Genomic DNA, 17784 nt, shown 5'->3' with positions numbered 1-17784 from the left:
GTGGAAAATGATATCTCAGTGTAGTGGGTTTTATTTTAAACTTTTTACTGAAGTATAACACACACACAGAAAAATGTACAAACCATAAGTGTGTATCTCAATGAATTATCACGAGTGAACCCCCCTCCCAAAGTTATCACCACCCACAGTAAGAAAGAGACATGACCTCCACTCAGAAGTCCCCTTCATACCTCTTCCCAATCACTACCCCTCCTGTTCTTCTGCAACGGTAATCACTGTCGTGACAGATTAGTTACTTACTAAACTAAACCAAACCACAGGTTCAGTTCGCCTGTTTTGAACCACTTATACAAATGAAATCATACAATTCTTTCATGCTTGGTTTCTTTGGTTCAACATGTTCATAAGGTTCACCTGTGTTGTATGAAGCTATAATGTGTTCCTTTTCACTCTCCTATAATATTTTATTGTGTGAATATGCAGTACTTTAATTCATTCTGCTGTTACTGGACATTTGAGCTGTTTCCAGTTTGGAGCTATTACAATGTTGCTGTGAGCATGCTTGTGCATGTCTTTTTGTGCATGTGTGCACGCATTTTGGGCGGGGGGGTTGAACACCTATGAGAGCAACAGCTGGGCCGCAAGAGAAGTGTTTGCTCAGCATTAGCAGTCGCTCGCTGGCAGTGTTTCAAGGTGGTTGCATTGATTTATACTCTAGGTCCAACATATAACAAGTTCCTGTTACTCTATACACTTCCACACACTTATTATTTTCAGTCTTTTTCATTTTATATCAAAATGTGACTAAGTACTGATACCTTAGTTTGGTTTTAATTTGCATTCCTCTGTTTTAGTGAGATTGAGAGCCTTTTCATATGTTTATTGGCCATTTGGATAACCTCTATTCTGCAGTGCCTGTTCAAACTTCTTGACTATTTTATATTTTGGACATAAACCTTTTTCGGGGATTGCAAATATATAACCGTATGACAGCCTTTTTTTTTTCTTTTTGAGTTATAATTGACATACGTTAGTTTCAGGTTTATAACATAATGATATTGGTATACACTGCAGACTGATCACCACAATCTGTCGAGTTAACATCTGTCACCGTACATATTTACAACTTTTTTCTTGTGATGAGAACTTTTTTATTTTATTTTTTTCATTAATTTTTATTGGAGTATGGTTGCTTTACAATGTTGTGTTAGCCTCCACTGCACAAGAAATGAATCAGCCATACACATACAGATATCTCCCCCCTTTGGGACTTCCCTCCCATTTAGGTTACCACAGTGCATTAGGTAGAGTTCCCTGTGCTATGCAGTAGGTTCTCATTAGTTGTCTATTTTACACATAGTATCAATAATGTATATGTGTCAATCCCAGTCTCCCAATTCCTCCCACCACACCCCTTTCTCCCTTGGTATCCATACCTCTGTGTCTCTATTTCTGCTTTGTAAATAAAATCATCTATACCATTTTTCTAGATTACACACATAAGCGTCATTATACGATATCTGCGAGAACTTTTAAAATCTACTCTCTTAGCAACTTTCAAATACGCAACATGGTATTATTACCTATAGTCATCATGCTATGCATTATTACATCCCCATGACTTATTTTTTTAATAACTGGAAGTTATTAAACCTTTTGACTCCCTTCAGCCATCCCCACTGACTCTGGCAACCACCAAGCTCTTCTCCGTATCCATGAGTTCACGTGTTTTGTTTTTTAGATTCCATGTATAAGTGAGATCACACGATATTTGTCTTTCTCTGTCTGACTTATTTCACTTAGCACAATGCCCTCGAGGTCGATTCATGTTGTTGCAAAATAGTAGATTTCATTTTTTTTTTTTAATGGCTGACTGATATTTCTGTGTGTGTGTGTGTGTGTGTGTGTGTGTGTGTATGTGTGTTTATTTTCAGCCATTCACCTATCAATGGACACTTAGGTTGTTTCCTTATTTTGGTTATTGTAAATAATGCTGCAATGAACATATATGAACAGGGTTCATATATTTTTTGGGGTGTTTTTGTTTTCTTTGGATAAATGCCCAGGAGTAGAATTGCTAGATCACATCATAGTTTTATTTTTAATTTTTATCCCACAACTGTACACGATGGTTCCCTTTTCTTCACATCCTCGCCAACATTTGTTATTTCTAGCCTTTTTGATAACAGTCATGCTAACAGGTGTGAGGTGATATCTTACTGGGGTTTGGAGTTGCATTTCCCTGATGATTAATAATGTTGAGCACCTTTTCATGTACCTGCTGGCCATCTGTAAGTCTTCTTTAGAAAAATGTCTGTTCAGATCTTTTCTTTTCTTTTCTTTTTTGTGGTACGCGGGCCTCTCACTGTTGTGGCCTCTCCCGTTGCGGAGCACAGGCTCCGGACGCGCCGGCTCAGCAGCCATGGCTCACAGGCCTAACCGCTCTGCGGCATGTGGGATCTTCCCAGACCGGGGCACGAACCCGTGTCCCCTGCATCGGCAGGAGGACTCTCAACCACTGCGCCACCAGGAAAGCCCTGATCTTCTCATTTTTCAATCAGTCTTTTTGCTATTGAGTTGCATGAGTCTTTTATATATTTTGGATATTAACCCCTTATCAGATAAGTGATTTGCAAATATTTTCTCCCATTCAGTAGGTCACCTTTTCATTTTGCTGATGGTTTCCTTTGCTGTGCAGAAGCTTTTTAGTTTGATGGAGTCCCACTTGTTTATTTTTGCTTTTGTTGCCTTTGCTTTTGGTGTCAGATTCAAAAAATCATCACCAAGATGGATGTCAAGGAGCTTATCGCCTTTGTTTTTTTCTAGGAGTTTTATGGCTTCAGGTCTTAGGTTCAAGTGTTTAATTCATTTTGAGTTAATTTTTATGTAGGATATAAGACAGTGGTTCAGTTTCATTCGTTTGCATGTGGCTGTCCAGTTTTTTCAAAAACATTTATTAAAGGGATTGTCCTTTTCCCATTGTGTATTCTTGGCTCCTTTGTCCTATGACTGTCATTGTGATGCTATTTTGATGATCCAATGGTCTTAATGGTTTTTTAATGATCCAAAGTTTTTAATGATAAAGTAGTCAACTTGATCAATCTTTCCTTGTGGTTAGTGCTTTCTGTGTCTTATTTAAAATATTTTTCTCTACCTCCAAGGTCATGAAGTTATTCTCCTATATTATCTTCTGGACGTGTTACTGCTTTACATTGAGATCAAAAGCCCAAAATGAATTGATCGATTTTGTATATGGTGTTTGAGGTAGAGATCAAATTTTGCTTTTTTCCCACATGGATATCCAACAGACCTGGCGCTGTGCGTTCAAAACACTATCCTTCACCCACTGCTCTGCAGGGCTGCCTTAGTCTTAAATGAAGTATCTACATATGTATGGGTTATTTCTTGGCTTTTTATTTTATTCCATTGGTCTCTTTGCCTATCCTTGCACCAACGCCTCATATTCCTAATTACTGTGGTTTTTACAAGTCATGCTATCCCGCAGTTTTCGCATCATACTCTTCAAAATTGTCTTGAAGAGTAAGTATAACTTTCAGAGTTTCAGAGTTTAAAAAAAGAATCTTGGGTTTTGAGAAGATTGCCCTGGATCTATAAATCAATGTTGCTTTCATGAATGTTTAGTTTTCTGTGTAGGTCTGACACATATCTTGTTACATTTATTCCCTGCTATTTAAAAATCCTTATTGCTTTTTTCTTAAAAATTCCATTTTATTCACTGCTTATTGTTAACATTTCATTGTATTTTCATTCTGTATTTCCCCTATTTTGAGTGAGACTGAACATCTTCATATATTTAAAATCTATTTATATTTCATTTTCATGTTCTTTGTCTTTTCTCCTCTTATTTACTAGAAACTCTTAATGTATTCAGGAAATTAGCCCCTGTGATTTTTAAAAATGTGCAAACATATTTTCCCAGTTTTTCTTTTGACTTTAGAATACAGTTTGAAAATATACTTTTCCAAAACAATCTTTTAAAATAGATTATGTAAAAAGGCATATCGAATATTTTAGAGACTATTACTTAAATATGCTGGAAGTCTAAGGTAGCTGGAAGATGATGTAAAAAGTGGGTTTATAATTTAATTTCTATTCACATTGATGTTTGGTATCACTTACCATTTTTTTTCTCTTGTCGGATGATATTATGACATTCTGCATGTAAGAACTGTAAGTGGTCTGCTACCATTCGTTGCTGACATTCATGAATTACTTTAGTATATGAACTTGGATGTAAGTATTTTCGACATCGAATTTCTTCATCTTTTAATCTACCTAGAACCTTTAGAAATATATTCTTACAGTCAGAAACTACTATGAGAAAACACCTGTAATATCAATAAGTAACTGACATGGCAAAGTAACTTACAAATAAGAATTATATAACTAATTTAAACTCACATTCCATAAGTCATTTCAAAATTTTATTAAGCTGCTAGATGTCACCTACATTTCAGCACTGTCTTATGAACAGCACGGTCTTATGAAAAGTTAAATGGTCTGCATTTTGCCCTCATTTATTGACCCCAATCACCCTACATATAGACAACCTATATGCAATAGGAAACATGGGTAAAGATCATTAAAAACCAGAATAGGTGGTCACTTTATGAATATTTAACTATCAAACTAGAAAGTAATTTACATCAACTGGATCATGTAGATTAAGCTAATTACTTTATGTTGATTCATCTTACAAAACAAACAGTATGTACATGATAGTAAACTATCGCATTAAATATTCCACTAAATTTTTTTAAAGTAAAAAAAATTTAGTCATAGTCAAATATTTCAATCAAGATCTTTATTAAAGCTTATCCTATTAAAAAACCACTGAGGTACAAACAATACACTGGTTAACATCAACAAGAACCAGATAATAAAGATAATAGCCAGAGAATCTGGCTAATTTCTACCTCAAAAGAAAAACAGACCTAGCCATGTTTAGTATACAAACATGACTTTAACCTGCTTATGGATTAACTAAATAAAAAAGGAATTAGAATGTGGGTCTGAGGGAGGCAAGGGAGGATGAGAAAAGGAAAAAAATAAAATAATGAAAACGGGGGGCAGTGTGCATATCAATAAAAAGTAGATTAAGTTTGGAGTGCCTCAATGCAGGGCTTCAAATAAACCACCTGTAGCTGGCAGAAAAAGCCAAAACTAGAGGAAAGATACAGAAAGGGAAGTAGGAAGGCCATATGAATTGTCTGTTAATTAAATGACCTATTCTTATAAATGTTATTTCCCAAATATAATCTCCAATGGCCTTCCTTTTAATAGTTTGAGATCTAGTTTACATATAATATGATTCACCCATTTAAAGTATACAATTCAGTGGTTTTTGGTATATTACATTATTAGTTTTTTTAAATTGTGGTAAAATATATGTAACATAAAATTTGTCATTTTAACCATTTTTAAGTGTACAATTCAGTAGCATTAATTATATTCACAATGTTGTGCAACTGTCTATTTCCAAAACTTTTTCATTACACCAAACAGAAACTGTGTAACCACTAAGCTATAACTCCCTATCCTCCCCTCCCAATAACTTCTAATCTATAATACTTTCTGTATTATTTTGTCTATTCTGGATATTTTATATAAGTGGAACCATACGATGTTTGTCCTTTTGTGTCTGGCTTATTTCACTCAACATAATATTCTCAAAGTTAATCCATGTTGTAGCATGTGTCAGAACTTTATTCCTTTTTAAGGCTGAATGATATTCCATTGTATGTATACACATTTTGCCTGTCTTTTCAACTCCTGAAAGGCATTTGGGTTGTTTCCATTGTTTGCCAACAGCCTGTTTTTGAGAACCAGATATAACGAGGAGAGTATGTATCCCTGATATTCTGTGTGTACTTCTCAGGATTGGATCTAGAACCTTTAACAAGAATCTAAGATGTAAAAAGGGCTAAGTGCTAAGACCCACTGACTTAGTGTAGCCTGCACTTAACGGAGGAAAATGTCCTAGATAACTTCCTCAAGGTCCCAGAGCTAAAGAGTGACAAAGCATGAAAAGAATTAAACAACTCAGACTTCTGGACCTGGGCTTTGTGGAATATTCACCATTGTATCATATCAGTAAGTACTGATATTTCCTGACCTATGGCCTATGGAAGCCTCACTACAGCTATTCCACTTGAAACATTTTACCTTTTCTTAAAAAAATATATATTTATTTACATATTTATTTGGTTGCACTGGGTCGTAGTCGCGGCAGGCGGGCTCCTTAGTTGCAGCATGTGAACTCTTAGTTGTGGCATGCATGTGGGATCTAGTTCCCCACCCAGGGATCGAACCCAGGCCCCCTACATTGGGAGTGTGGAGTCTTAACCACTGCGCCACCAGGGAAGTCCCCATTTTACCTTTCTTAAAGGTAAACAAACTAACAAAAATCATCTGATAATAAAATGCTTGAAATCCAACACTGCTGATGAAACAATCTAGTTAAAATTTCTAACATATCTTATCTGATGACTGAATTTATAATCTCACTATTCTTTTACTGAGAAAATATACATGGAATTATAAATATGGTTATCAATGTGTTGGTTTAATGATTAAAATTTCTCGTGGAGGTTTTTCTCAGCCTTCCACAAACTTAACAGACCAAAAAGACCAAGTATCTAGAATTATTATATTTTTACTATTTTTTTCCTTCCATTTTAGAGGAAGATAAAACCCCAACCCTTAGCTTTTGTACTTACCCTATTCCCTTATCTACTAAGCACAAAATATAGTTTATTTTGCCAAGAATATGAATATATATTAATTTTAAAGACAAGCAAATCTAGCAATCAGGATTTTATCAGAAAGCATCAACCACAATGAAAACTGGAATAGCACCTTTTCTATGGAAAATGCCATAGCAGGAACAATGATTTATCAATAGGTGTTGTACATTAACTATAACTCAGTGTAATGATCAAAAAAAAAGAACTTCTTCCACCAAAAAAATATATTAACTAAGATAACTAATATTAAATAAAACCATGCCTGATATATAATAGATGATGTAGGTAACATAATGTTTTCTTACCTTTTCCATATACTGTGAGCAATTTGATTCTTGTAATAAATTTGAAGCTTCTTGTTTGTAATACTCTCCTGTTTCAGTCAGGAAGGGAGACTCAAAGATTTCCTGATAAAACTAAATAAATCAATTAAATCATATTTAAAAAATTAGAACAGGCAACTTAAGAAATTAAAGGTCTAATTATTTATGTTTTTAAAGGAGGCTTTTTACCTTTAAGGGGAATTTTTTCTTATACTGTTCAACATGAACAAAGGAGTTAATAACCCCATGGATTACTTTCTGGTTTGGGTCTTCTCCACCACGATCACTAAAACAAGGTATAACACAAAACATTCTTGAGAATACAAATATCTATGGGAATATACCAAAGTATGCCACAATATGGCTGCTTATTCTATTGGTCTAATCACATTATGTATAAAGCATTTTAAAGGTCAATGCACACGATGCTTAAAAACGATTTTTCATATTGCAGCTGAATTAGTATTTATGATAGTTTATGTACATATTAGATTTCAATAAACAACAGAAAAGCTTAACTGTAAAATTAAAGATACTATGTTGACACTAAGATGATACTTCTTCAATTTTAATAAAGTAGCTATGAGCCTATCAATTCAAGACTTTAAATATCCGTGGTTAAGAATATTTGAATTTCACTCACCACAAACTCTATTACTAGAGGATGTGGTCTGAGAATGCAGTCTTTGAACCATCACAAGTATGCCTACAGTAACCTGATGAGACTCATTCCTCAAAGGTACACTCTAATACAATATATCGCTCATTAAAATGACTAATAACTGTTGTTCTCTCTCTAAGAGGTCTGCCAGAGCCACTGAGTTGCTTTCATTTAAGCACAAAGTTATTTCTCTACTTAGAAATTTAGTGAGATATGTTTTAATATTTCTATATTCTGTTACAGTTACAAAGGGATCTAAAATCATCTCAGTTATTCATGTGACATTTTGGTAAGTTCCTACCTAGTCAAGGGTACTACTGTGATGCAAGTCTTAATCACAATAAGAAATGAAGGTGAAGTTTGGCTTTTATAATTACATAAATAGGAAAATGAAATAGGAAAAAAATAAGAGTGGACCTAAGGCCACAGTAAAACGGTCTGGCTCTGTGTTGGAAGTTTCTGACTCCAGTAATAATGCTCAACTCAAACCATTATACAGTCAAAGGTTTACCTTTCCATGGTAATCTTCCACCTCACTTTAAAATATTTTTTTTCTTTGAATTAATAATTATTTTACAAAGAAAGCAACAGAAAAATATATTATCATCATTTCCTAGTAAAATCTTCTGGTTTTCGTACTGGGATATAAAGATTTTCTAACATTTAAGAAAAGTATTGTGGCAATTACCTTTATATATCAGTGTCCCTCCCTGCCTCTGCCTCCCTCTAATCCTCATTCTGTCTCCCATTAATTATCTGGATATTCTGGGAAAAGTTTGTTGTGCTTGAATTAATATGGCTACAGTCCTTCTGACAGTCACAGAAATGTAGTTACAAAGTCTACATTTTGATATAAGAACTAATAAGAACGATGAGTTCATACAAGGTGACACATGGTGAGCTCCTTTCCTCTGCTGACCTTCCCTCTTAAGCCCAAATTAAATCTGCTGAAATAATGATATAACCTATTCCATTGATTTGGAGCGCATCACTTTTTGCCTTTTAACTTTGTCTGGGACCAAATGAAAATCAGTCAAAAGTGAGAAATATCTAAATATTTGGAAAATCAGGTTACCTAAAATTATTTTCATGACCAAATCCTACTGTCCCTGCTCAGCACCAGGAAAACGTCCACTGCTGCTATTCTCAGCACTCCTGCCATTTGTTTCTGACCCCAAAAGGCCCAGAGAAGCGGGAATCAGGTAAGGTAGTGCCTAGAAAGAACATCGACATTCCTACTGCTTAATAACTAAATTGTCCTCTCCTGTAAGAAGAACATCTGAACTCAGAACTCTTAGGCATAATTATTCAATTCACCATACACTTTGATAACTGCACAAAAGGTACAATAGAAAATCATTGTAATTTATTTCTATTAGGCTGACAGATAATGAAAATAAACTGAAATGATGCTAAGTTAGTACTATATAAAAGCAATGACTAAGCTGGTTATCTGAATAAGCTCTGGTCTCATCTAAGAACAGTGATCCCAAGAGACGAGGCTTGAGAAAAGAATATGAAGAATTTTTAAAATATGGCTCATTATTTGATCTTGACAGAGCTAAGTGGAAAATGCCTACAACAATCATAATGAAATCACTCAGCTGGGAGGATGGGAACTAATAGGAATAGTTTATTGTAGCCCCTAAGACCAGGGTTTTGGAGTCAGACTACCTAGGTTCAAGTTCTGGTTGCATTAATATGTCACCTTGTGCCGGTGCTTATTAACCTTTAGTACTCAGAGATGTCCCCTTCTGTAAAGTGGGGGTAAGAAATGTATGTACTCTCACGAGGATATGGTAAAGATTATGCATAATCCAAGAAAGTACGCAGCACAGTGCCTGGTACATGAGTAAACCATCAATAAGCTAGTATTTTAAGTACAGATAGGCGCAAAAGGGAAGCATTTTCAATAAATTAGAGAGGAGAAGAAAGCTAAGAGACCAAAAAAAGCACTAACTGTGATTTTAAAACCAAGGCATTTTAGAGAGCAGACCAGGTTTGTGATGGTCATTAAAAGTTAGGCTGGAACTCTCAAAAGTCCTGATTCTGATATGTGACAATGGGTAAATTAATCTCTTGGTGAAACTCCCATTCACCCCCTATGATTAAAATGAGAATATGGTTCCAACAAATTAAATGCAGCCTCCTGCTCTCACTCCAAATCTGAGAAGTGACAGGAAGGATACTTTTTAACACTCCATTGTTGGCTGTAGCCCTTGGACCTGTAGAAATTGAAAAAAAGAGAATGAAGACTAGACAGCACAGAAAAACAAAATTACGGACCAAAATGCACAAGAGAAAGAACTGCTAAAGGGAGGGGGTGGAAGATAGTGAAGGAGGACAGGCAAGAAGTGGTGTTACTGAAAGCGGGCTGGCACAAAACCAGCAAGGTCATCAGCAGACTAGCTGCTCTGCGTGTCCCTGCAGGAGCAGTGAGTGTGGTGCCACGAGGAAGGGAAGCGCCTGCGCCCAGACTGCCCCCAGACTGCTCCCAGACTGCCCCAGACTGCCCCCAGACTGCCCCCAGACTGCCCCAGACTGCCCCCAGACTGCCCCCAGACTACGCCCAGACTGCCCCCAGACTGCGTCAGACTGCCCCCAGACTGAGCCAGACTGCCCCCAGACTGCCCCCAGACTGCCCCCAGACTGCACCAGACTGCGCCAGACTGCGCCAGACTGCTCCCAGACTGCGCCAGACTGCCCCCAGACTGCCCCCAGACTGCCCCCAGACTGTCCCCAGACTGCCCCCAGACTGTCCCCAGACTGTGCCCAGACTGCCCCCAGACTGTTCCCAGACTGCGCCAGACTGCGTCAGACTGCCCCCAGACTGCCCCCAGACTGCGCCCAGACTACTCCAGACTGCGCCAGACTGCGCCAGACTGCCCCCAGACTGCCCCCAGACTGTGCCCAGACTGCCCCCAGACTGCTCCCAGACTGCACCAGACTGCCCCCAGACTGCCCGCAGACTGCACCAGACTGCTCCAGACTGCGCCAGACTGCCCCAGACTGCTCCCAGACTGCGCCAGACTGCTCCAGACTGCTCCAGACTGTGCCAGACTGCTCCAGACTGCTCCAGACTGCGCCAGACTGCTCCAGACTGCGCCAGACTGCGTCAGACTGCGCCAGACTGCCCCCAGACTGCCCCCAGACTGCTCCAGACTGCCCCCAGACTGCCCCCAGACTGCGCCAGACTGCGCCAGACTGCTCCAGACTGCGCCAGACTGCTCCAGACTGCACCCAGACTGCGCCAGACTGTGCCCAGACTGCTTGGCCCCAACCCCAGAGCACCTCAGGAGGCACTGGAAAATCAAGGAAACAGTTCACCTTCAGACTGGCAAGACTTGATGAGTAGTAGAGAAACGGGTTCCCATACTCTGCCTTTGGAAGAACAGGTACTTTACAGAGGGCAACATTAATTCTAAATGCACAAACTCTATGGCTCCAAACATCTGCACCTGCGCATGACAGAACCAAGAGTTGTAGTAATGGAAAAGCTGGAAACAACCTAACAGACATTACTAGGAGAAGAGTTTAAAAACTGAGGTAGAGCCATACCAAATATTATATAGAGTTTAGGAAGAATGAGGAAGATCTCTACGTACAAACATAGAAAAATTATCAAGATATAAACCTGAATTTTAAAAGAAGTACGTCATAAATGATTTTCAGAAGTTAGAAAAAAAGAAAAAATTCTATACTTAAAAAAAGAAAACAGAACAATATTCTGTATTGTATCCTGTATCATATTTATTTCTCTACATAGATATAAAAATTCATAGGAAAAGGTTTGAAAAGACAGTTAACCAAATGATAACAGGGATTACCTCTGTGGAGAGGAAGATTGAGGAAAGGATCTGGAACACTCAAAGGTTTTCAAGAATGCATGTACATGTCATTTGTGTATTTGGAACTAAGTTTTTCACTGAGTAGCTGGTACCAGGTCTGGGGAAGAAAATGTACAAGATAAGCCTGGAATACACTGACATACTAGATAGCAAGAAAGTTATCAATGATGACTAGGGTCACTTCAAAAAGGCTCTGGCACCAACTATCCAAAGAGAGGCTATTTAAACTTTAATAAAGTTAGACAATGAATAGGAACAAGTCAAATATAAAGTCTATAAGTTTCATCACAGTATGTTGGAAAAAAAAAGCTAATTGGCCACTTTTTGAACATGACAGCAAACCAACTCATTATCCTGACAACTGGGTAAAGAAAAGAAAAGAAACAAGCAGTTATTTCGCCCTTTCTATATGATAACCAAATAGTAGATAAGGGTAAGAATATTTTTATAAAATTTTTCAAGTTAAAAAATGAAAACCGAATGACAGAATTAAGGTGGCAACTTTTTACAAACCCCAATACAGTAAAAGATGTCAGCATTTAGCATCAGTGGCTGCTTACATCAAAAAAAGAGTGAAAAATCAGACATTACCAAAGAACAAAATATCTTTGGTTTTGCCGGCAAGAACCAACCTGAGTCTGAGTAAAACACTGAACTGCCAATTTACAGGAAACAGAGGACAAAGAAACACGTATAAATGGGCCTCATGCATGCAATCAGCAAAATCCAGACAGTGGTAAAGTCTAAAGATCAAATGGCCAGGATTCATGAACAAATAAGTTACAAGTTAAAAAAAAAAGGGATGGAGGAGAAACCTATTGATTAAAAGATGTGTTAGATTAGAAGTCTGGGCCCAGTCTGGCACAGCCTGGGTGTGGTCTGGAGCAGTCTGAGGGCAGTTTGGCGCAGTTTGGGGGCAGTCTGGGTGCAGTCTGGGAGCAGTCAGGTGTAGTCTGGAGCAGTCTGGAGCAGTCTGGCGCAGTCTGGGGGCAGTTTGGCGCAGTCTGCTGCAGTCTGGGTGCAGTCTGGAGCAGTCTTGGGGGGGCAGTCTGGGTGCAGTCTGGGAGCAGTCAGGGTGCAGTCTGGGCGCAGTCTAGCTCAGTCTAGCTCAGTCTGGGCACAGTCTAGAGCAGGTTTTTTTAGGATAGACAAGACTAAACTACAGAGTCTAGGAATGCACACATGGGTGAAAAAACCATAAGGAAATAGAAGAAAGTGATTGCCTCAAAAGTTGGGTAGTGGTTACTATGGGAGAAAGGGAGGGGATAGGACACACACAAGGGTCTCAGGGGAGGCTGGCATGGTTCTAGTCCTTAACCTGGGTGGCAGTAACAAGCACATTCACTTTATAATAATTCATTAAGCTGTACGTTTGTGTTGTATGGCCTCCTGTATCTATATTTAATTTTACACTAAAATGATACACACACATAGCAAAATCCCCAAAAGTCCAAAAGAAAACTGTTATAACAATATTAATATGTGACAATACAGAAAAAGAGCACAAGATAAATAAAGTTACTACATAACAATAAAAACAATTAACCATGAACAGAATAACCCTGATATTTATTCAACTAACAACAGAGCCTCAAAATTCATAAAACAAAACTAACAACTGCACCGATGAAAATCCATAAATCTAAAATGAGCTGGGAAATTTAAAACATCTCTCAGAAACTGAGATACAAAAGAATAAAAACTACTACATTAAATTTTATTTATTTATTTTGTTTGTTTGTTTGTTTTTGCTGTACGCGGGCTTCTCACTGTTGTGGCCTCTCCTGTTGCGGAGCACAGGCTCTGGAAGCGCAGGCTCAGCGGCCATAGCTCACGGGCCCAGCCGCTCTGTGGCATGTGGGATCTTCCCGGACCGGGGCACGAACTCATGTCCCCTGCATCGGCAGGCGGACTCTCAACCACTGCGCCACCAGGGAAGCCCTAAATTTTATTTTTATCCAAGATATTTTTCCTCAATGAAATCTATAATTTCTTAACAGTTAAGAAATAGAATAACAAACATATGAACATGCCAGAGAAAACACAAATCAGCCATAGCAGCCTATGTTATAGATTGTTCCTAATTCAAAGGGAAAGAAAGAATTTTATTTATAGTTTTTATTTTGGGGTTTCTCTGGTGGCACAGTGGTTAAGAATCCACCTGCCAATACAAGGGACATGGGTTCGAGCCCTGGTCCAGGAAAATCCCACAGGCCACGGAGCAACTAAGCCTGTGTGCCACAACTACTGAGCCCAGGCACCACAACTACTGAAGCCCGCACGCCTAGAGCCTGTGCTCCGCAATAAGAGAAGCCACTGCAATGAGAAGCCCGCCCACCGCAACGAAGAGTAGACCCTATTCGCCGCAACTAGAGAGAAAGCCCACGCACAGCAACTAAGACCCAATGCAGCCAAAAATAAATAAATAAAATATTTTTTAAAAAATTTTAAAACTTAAAGTTTCTACTTTTGTTCAAAGACTACTTGACACTAGAAAGTTAACTGTGGAGCTACTGGAAAAAAGGAAAGCAATTCTGAATCCATTTAGCATTAAAAAGTCTGTGTTTTCAACAGTATCTTTAAGCATCTAAGCAAATCCTTTTACCTGCATTTAAAAATGTATCTACTTTCTTCTCTCTAATTTCATATTCTTACACTGTAACATTTAGATCCACAAAGTTACAGTATTTTATTTATTAAAATTAAAAACAATGTTAGGTTGTTACTACGCTGAAAGCCCCAATTGGCAATTCTACTATTTTATTATAAAAGACAAGTTATTATATGAATAGAATTACTTTTATCTTTCCTTAGTGAAGCAGACACTGTGAAAAACATGCAGATACACAACCTATGACTACATCACTTGTATCTTTCTTCCTTATATAGAAGGAGCACTTTTACTTTTGGATTATCAATTAAATTTTATGTGTACAGATTTCATGATACCATGAAGAAAATTAAACAATTGTTTCATTGACTCTCTTAAGCAAACAAAAAAATTCTGCAACCTACATTCCACTTTTAAATCTAGTACTTCACTGAAACAGTTTCTCTAAAATGCATGAAGCTGGGATTATTCCTGTAGCGCTTATATACCTCAAAAGAAGCCACCTTTATAGAATACAATTAATCAAAAAAAGAGCCTGGATCTAGTCTGTACCTTAAAAGCAGAGGATACATGGTCGTTTAGCCTTTTACGTCACTTTATGTTGCTGTCTTGTTTTCCTGCCTGTGACCTTTTTAGACCGTCTTTTCTGATCTACAGAAACCCTACTCCACCCAATACAACTTTTTTCAAAAGTCATGAAATTGTATTACAGTTTACTGAGCATTTCAGCATTCATGCCTAGTAAGAATTTTCACTTAGCAGAACATTTTGATTTCACAAGAAAAAGTCCTCTATTAGCTTGACAGATAACTTTACCTCTTTCAAGGCTGAGATGGCCCTCAACTTTGTGAAATCTTCCAAGAAGATCAACACACTACCTGTGAGTTGGGGAATTTTTATGATCTGTATATTTCTCTTACAATAAGAAAATGAAGGACAGTTCTATGTGTGATTCTATACAAAAACTCCTAGAGATGCAGGTGATGGTGCAGCATAAAATATACCTCTGCACAACCAAAGTTACATTAGGAACTACTCTTTTCCTAAAGGTGCTAACCAAATTAATTCATCTACTGATGAAGCTAAGAGCACACAGTGAAAAGATGGAGAAAGTATATTACTTGGGTAAAATAAAGAACAATTAACTGAGGTAGGGATTATCTAACCCAAGTTGTAGGAAAAGAGCTGTATCATTAGTATCAGATAAGCACCTGAGCGGTGGAAGCAAGCATTTTAGCTAAAGGACAAGTGCTTAAGAATCACAGGGCTAAACAAACGTAAAACCCTGGGAACAGTTTTAAAGCAGCAGTATCTAAAAAAAGTTTACGTCCAAGGGTAAACAGTGTACCAAGTACTAAATATATTTAAGAACTAGGAAAGACACATGTCTTTTCTTTTAGTAACTCTTGGCTATTATGATAAAAAATAACCTCTCAGACTACATTAAATAATGTTAGCACTAAGGGAGACCTATCTAGGCAGGAATAAAACCACGTCTATCTGTTAGGGATTGCCGCCATGTCATTTGTCCTTGCTCTGAAATCTTTTCACTGTATAATCCTCTCCACTTCATCTCACCTTTTTCAATCTACTTTTCCCAGTGCTCTGGGCAATTTACCACTCTCTCATCATGCTTTACTGTCACCCTATCTGTCCATGATATCTCACATGACAAAGGGTAAATAGATGTTAAAGCAATGTAGCAGAAAGACCCAAATTGGAAGCTTAAAGACATGGAGTCTCTTTCCTACCTACATCAAGTTCAGTAAGTCATTTTTCCTTATTGAAGTTCAATTTGCTTACTTATAAATAAAACCTGTCTGGCCTCCTTGAGATCAAATAAAGAAAATACGTGTGAAAACACTAGAATACTCAAAGCATTATAAAACCAAAATATATTCATCATTAAGCTCAAGTACTGGAGCTAGGAGTGGAAGAAACATTCTGCGGATTGAAATGACAGGCATCATGGATTTAGAGTTAAAAATTCCAGATTTGAATCTCTGGAATTAAGAAGATGGGAGCTCAATAGAGCAACACAACTGTAAAATGGTAAACTGTACCAATCACCTAGGGTGAAGATTAAATGGGATTCACACGTAAAGTTTTTAGATCACTGCTTGGTATACAGTTTCCATATTTTATTATTATTATTAAGCCTTAGTACCTTTAGCTGTAAAATGTAAGATAATACCTACCTAATAGAGTAGACATAAAAAATAAATGAGATATTAGTAAAGCATGTTGAATAATACTTTAATGGAAACTGATTTTAACAACAAAACCAAAACAAGTTGCCCTAATGTCTCTAAACATATAGTCCCTATGTCTTTTCCAGAATTAGTATCCTACTGTTGTATTATTTTTCTCAGTTATATTTTCTTTAATTTTTCATAAAATTCATTTTTAACAAGTTAACAATCACACTTAAGGAAAATTTACTAGGTTGGATCAAAATTATATTAAAAGAGACATTTCGGGGCTTCCCTGGTGGCGCAGTGGTTGGGAGTCTGCCTGCCAATGCAAGGGACACAGGTTCGCGCCCTGGTCTGGGAAGACCCCACATGCCACAGAGTGACTGGGCCTGTGAGCCACAACTACTGAGCCTGCACATCTGGAGCCTGTGCTCCGCAACAAGAGAGGCCGCGGTAGTGAGAGGCCCACGCACCGCGATGAAGAGTGGCCCCCGCTTGCCACAACTAGAGAAAGCCCTCGCACAGAAACGAAGACCCAACGCAGCCATAAATAAATAAAATTCTTTAAAAAAAAAAAAAGACATTTCATTAAAAGCGCATTTAGAAAATTATAACAATATTTTCATTATACTTTTAACGTAAAATAGCTGAATTCTAAGTTAAGAAGAAAGCTAATATTTCTTAGCAAAGGAAATTATACTAGAGCCTGTAACTCTCGTTGGACGTGTTCTTTTAGTCAGTCATAGTTCAGTGGAGAAAGAGGAAGGAAGAAAACTGTTCCACCCTACTGCTTCACTACTGCCTTTCCTCTCTCTCATCACCTTTGGAAACAGTAGAATCATGAAAAGTGTGAGTGACCATTTTTAAAAACCAAGTTACTAACTCCTACCACATATTTTCTATTTGGTGTTAACATTAATTATTAAAATAGTCTCTCCTTTTGTGGCTTTTTTTCTTAACCTCTTATTTCTTATTAGGAGCCCCATAGTAAGAACAACGCTCTGCTTTTTTCCTCACATAAAAAACTCCGTATTTGGGTCTTCTTAATGAAAGGAGTTTCAGAGGGACTTGGCCATTATCACACAGCAATTCACTGGTCTACAGCATTCCTTTCACAGTAGTTCCAGTCACCTAAAATTTATCTGTGTGAGCGATTTCAGTTTCGGATTCCCCAGAGCTGAGGTCTAGTAAGAATCTTCTAGGCCAGAGCTGACCAAGAATGTTCTACTCTGGACTCCACAGGATAACTTACTTGGTGCCAAACATTATTCACACAGCAGTTAGGTAAAGAGTCAACCACTCTGGGCCATGAGGACAGTGGGAAGCCCTTTCCTCATAAATTTACCTCACAAGTTAACTGATTATTAAGGTGACCAACAACTGGAAGAATCTGTTTTCCTGAGTAGGTTATTGTCATC

At 37.8% G+C, this 17784-nt stretch overlaps 1 protein-coding gene across 5 annotated transcripts in view; it reads right to left on the bottom strand.

The window, feature by feature from the left end:
- The window catches only part of CUL2 (cullin 2), an 81613-nt gene that overhangs the window by 21396 nt on the left and 42433 nt on the right, over positions 1 to 17784 (bottom strand). For 4 of the 5 annotated variants that reach the window (XM_079914595.1, XM_079914594.1, XM_079914596.1 and 1 more), the window contains 3 exons: positions 7241 to 7337; positions 7034 to 7144; positions 4102 to 4264 (listed from right to left, as the gene is read on the bottom strand). In XM_079914595.1, the coding sequence (XP_079770721.1) occupies positions 4102 to 4264; positions 7034 to 7144; positions 7241 to 7337 (371 nt within the window). The remainder of the gene's footprint in view (positions 1 to 4101; positions 4265 to 7033; positions 7145 to 7240; positions 7338 to 17784) is intronic. The other variant, XM_079914597.1, reaches the window with a different exon arrangement.

Source organism: Stenella coeruleoalba, assembly GCF_951394435.1.
Source record: "Stenella coeruleoalba genome assembly, chromosome: 2".
Classification (NCBI taxonomy): domain Eukaryota; kingdom Metazoa; phylum Chordata; class Mammalia; order Artiodactyla; family Delphinidae; genus Stenella; species Stenella coeruleoalba.
Note: the sequence above shows the minus strand (reverse complement) of the source record. Positions and strands in the feature narration are given on the sequence as shown.